Source organism: Olea europaea, unplaced genomic scaffold, assembly GCF_002742605.1.
Source record: "Olea europaea var. sylvestris unplaced genomic scaffold, O_europaea_v1 scaffold13325, whole genome shotgun sequence".
NCBI lineage: Eukaryota > Viridiplantae > Streptophyta > Magnoliopsida > Lamiales > Oleaceae > Olea > Olea europaea.
This window is the reverse complement of record NW_019230809.1, coordinates 1-3,046: the sequence shown is the minus strand read 5'-3', so window position 1 is coordinate 3,046 and position 3,046 is coordinate 1. Positions and strand designations below refer to the sequence as shown.

Genomic DNA, 3,046 nt, shown 5'->3' with positions numbered 1-3,046 from the left:
CAACCTTTTTTTATAACGATCATTTGCAAGACGTACACCACTGCACCCTCCATTGACTAATCAAGGATAGCAGCATTCTTTTCCAACCCAAAATTCATTCATGAAAATTGCCAATTTTTATTATTATAAATCCAACTCAAACACCCCAAATAATGACAGAAATATTCCAATCTCTCCGTCTCTCTCTCATGTTCTGTGGGCTAGTACTGCATTTACTTTGAATAATTTTTGGCTTTCTTTTCATTAATTTCTTCACTCGCTGATTTCTCTGTTTCTGACACCAAACCAAACCTCTCTTCAAATCAAAGATTTCTTATTTGTTGGTTCCTTTGAAACTTCACTCTTTCATTTTCCAACTGTTGGTTTGCTTTCATGGGTTGTTATGGATTTTAATTCACAGATTTACTCTTAAGCTTACTTCAATCATTTTTATCCCTAATTTTTATCGTCCGCTTACCTTTAATAACTTATTGATAAACACTGGCATTGTACTTGAGCTTCTTGTTCTAACACGAACTTATTTTCTCTGTTTAAGGATAAATTCACTTATCCAATTCCAGATTATTTTCTTTTTTACTTCTTGTGGGTCCTCTTCATTTCTCCTTTTGGCTTTCTAGGAAACTATTATTTGATGGGTTTTGTAAGTTCTTGATGTGTGTAAAGATTCAAGATGGGATCTTTTACTTCATTTCAAGTACTTTTGCTGAGTTTGGCACTCTTTCTGGCTTCTTGTAATGCATTGCCACAAAATGAAGGTACTTATGCTATATATCACAATAGTGGACTCGCGGATCTTGATTCACTTGCTCTATAAAAAGTTTAATCATTTTTAGTTTGGGCGTAAAGTGGTTGATATTGTTTCGATTTATATAATTGTTGAATATGTCAATTGACTTTGTTCTGGGAAGACCTTGGAATTTTGTGGTTTACATTAATTATATATAGGAATGATTCAGCAGGAATTTAGTGCAAAGTTTGTGTAATATTTTCTTGACAGAAGAATTTGTGGGTTTTGTTCAGCTGCAGCTCTCACTTTCTTCAAGAGAGCTATTATGGAGGATCCGCTTCAAATTTTGTCAGATTGGAACTATCTAGAGTCCGAGCCCTGTGAATGGTCTGGAATTTCTTGTTCTATGGCCAGGGATCATGTCATAAGGCTGTAAGAATTTCTATCAATTTCAGTTCACTGAAATATATATATACACACACACACCGGAAATGTATTCTTCTAGGTCGAATTTGGAAGAAAAACGCTGGATGGTATTGAATTTGAGGAAGAAAATTAAGTTCAAATCTTGTTACTTTTATACTGGATTATTTACCAAATGTTCACTTTGTGCCTAACTTAAAATTTCCAATTCGTGATGTCACTTGATTTTGCAGTAACATATCTGGGCAATCTTTGAAGGGTTTCATTGCACCAGAACTGTACCAACTCTCTAATTTGCAAGAATTGTAAGCTTCTCTTTCATACAATGTCCTAGAATTATTTTTCAGTTGCTTATGTATGCTGCTAATGAACAGAATTTTGCACGAAAATTTGCTGATGGGCACTATCCCGAAGAAAATTGGTAAGTTAAAAAACCTGAAGGTCTTGGATTTGGGCGTCAACCGGCTAACAGGACCAATTCCTCCTGAGATTGGAAACTTAACCAATCTTGTGAAAATGTTAGTGTAACATGAGTTATTCGACATTTAGATATATAAACTAGACTTCCCTTCTAGCTATATTTTATCTGCCTGTTTTATTCTCTTATTGTAGAAACCTACAATCGAATGGGTTGACAGGGAGGTTGCCTTCCGAGCTTGGCAACTTGAAGCACCTCGAGGAAATTAGGCTGGATAGGAATAGGCTTCAGGGACGACTCCCAGTTGGTAATGGCTCAGAGTTCCCTTCCAAGGTGCATGGGATGTAAGTGGAAAATAGTTCTACTGGACCAGAAGTGTGTCATTTTTCTTTTTGTTCTTTTCTGAGTGCTTGATCATGGAATTTTTTGTTCCTGTTTTAGTTCTTTTATTGGGCAGGGCGTCGGAGGAGTTTGGCATTATCTTTTTGCATATTACGCACAATCTGCTTGTTTATATATTGATTCAATAGTTTTCCATCAGAATTCTGTTTACCTGAGATGCTATATGTTTGACAGTATTCAGTTCCATGTACAATATGATAAATTGATTGTCCACAATGCATTGAGTCTTGATCGAAAAATCTTTTTCCAGTTATTAAACTATCTTTGAGATCTTTGCACGTGTTAATTGTATATGTGCAATAATGATATGTTTGTTAGGGAGCATGAAATAGCACTAGACATGTATTAACGAATAAAAGAAGCTAAAATTTGGTCAGTAATATTCTTTATTCCAATCAATTACTACATACTAAACATGCATTAAATGTATATGAGTTATCTACCAGGAAATGGTTATTGATCACACCAACGAAAACAATCAGTCACAATTTGATCTTATAACCTTGTAGCGGGGTTAAGTTCCTATTTGAATGCTGAAGTTTGGTTAGAAAATATCTCAAATGTAAATTTTGAGGTCTCGTTTCATAATATTGTTGTTTAATAAATTGTATTAGGTATGCTTCAAGTGGAAATCCCACAGGTTTTTGTCTATCGTCCCAATTAAAAATTGCTGATTTTTCATACAACTTTTTTAATGGAAGCATACCCAAGTGCTTGGGATATCTTCCTAGGTATTATACGCCCCTCATTGTCTTCTCTTTTTCTTTTATATCTTTAATTCCATTTCTTTTCTTCTGGTGTTTTGACGTTTATTTTACCATACAGATTGAGCTTCCAAGGTAATTGCCTTCAAGACAAAGACTCCAAGCAGCGTACTACGGAACAATGTGGTAATTGTCCTTGTGCTCATTTAAAGACACATGAATAAGGTTTCACATATATAAATTAGAGCTTTCCCCCTGAGGGATGAAAAACCACTGATAAAATTTTACATTCTCGTTCAATATATGAAAATGGAACCTTAATAATTATGCAAAAATCTGATTCTGCATTTACAACCCCCCCCCCCCCCCCCT

At 34.9% G+C, this 3,046-nt stretch overlaps 1 protein-coding gene across 2 annotated transcripts; it reads left to right on the top strand.

The window, feature by feature from the left end:
• The first annotated feature begins 15 nt into the window (after positions 1–15).
• Positions 16–2,975, top strand: LOC111375067 (probable LRR receptor-like serine/threonine-protein kinase At1g63430). Of its 2 annotated transcripts, XM_022997855.1 has the most exons (7): positions 18–755; positions 1,021–1,159; positions 1,384–1,455; positions 1,525–1,668; positions 1,763–1,912; positions 2,585–2,701; positions 2,796–2,967. In XM_022997855.1, exons 1-7 carry the CDS (start codon positions 671–673, stop codon positions 2,896–2,898), a joined length of 810 nt encoding a protein of 269 aa, XP_022853623.1. In that variant the 5' UTR covers positions 18–670; the 3' UTR covers positions 2,899–2,967. The 2 variants fall into 2 exon arrangements, with proteins under 2 accessions (XP_022853624.1, XP_022853623.1); XM_022997856.1 differs by lacking the exon at positions 2,585–2,701 and having other exon boundaries at positions 16–755; positions 2,796–2,975.
• Positions 2,976–3,046: the final 71 nt, after the last annotated feature.

Coding starts and splice junctions, on each gene's coding strand:
- LOC111375067 (XM_022997855.1), top strand. CDS start 671: ATGGGATCTTTTACTTCATTTCAAGTACTTTTGCTGAGTTTGGCACTC. Junction 1,160..1,383: donor AGGGATCATGTCATAAGGCT/GTAAGAATTTCT, acceptor TTGATTTTGCAG/TAACATATCTGGGCAATCTT. Junction 2,702..2,795: donor TGCTTGGGATATCTTCCTAG/GTATTATACGCC, acceptor TTTACCATACAG/ATTGAGCTTCCAAGGTAATT.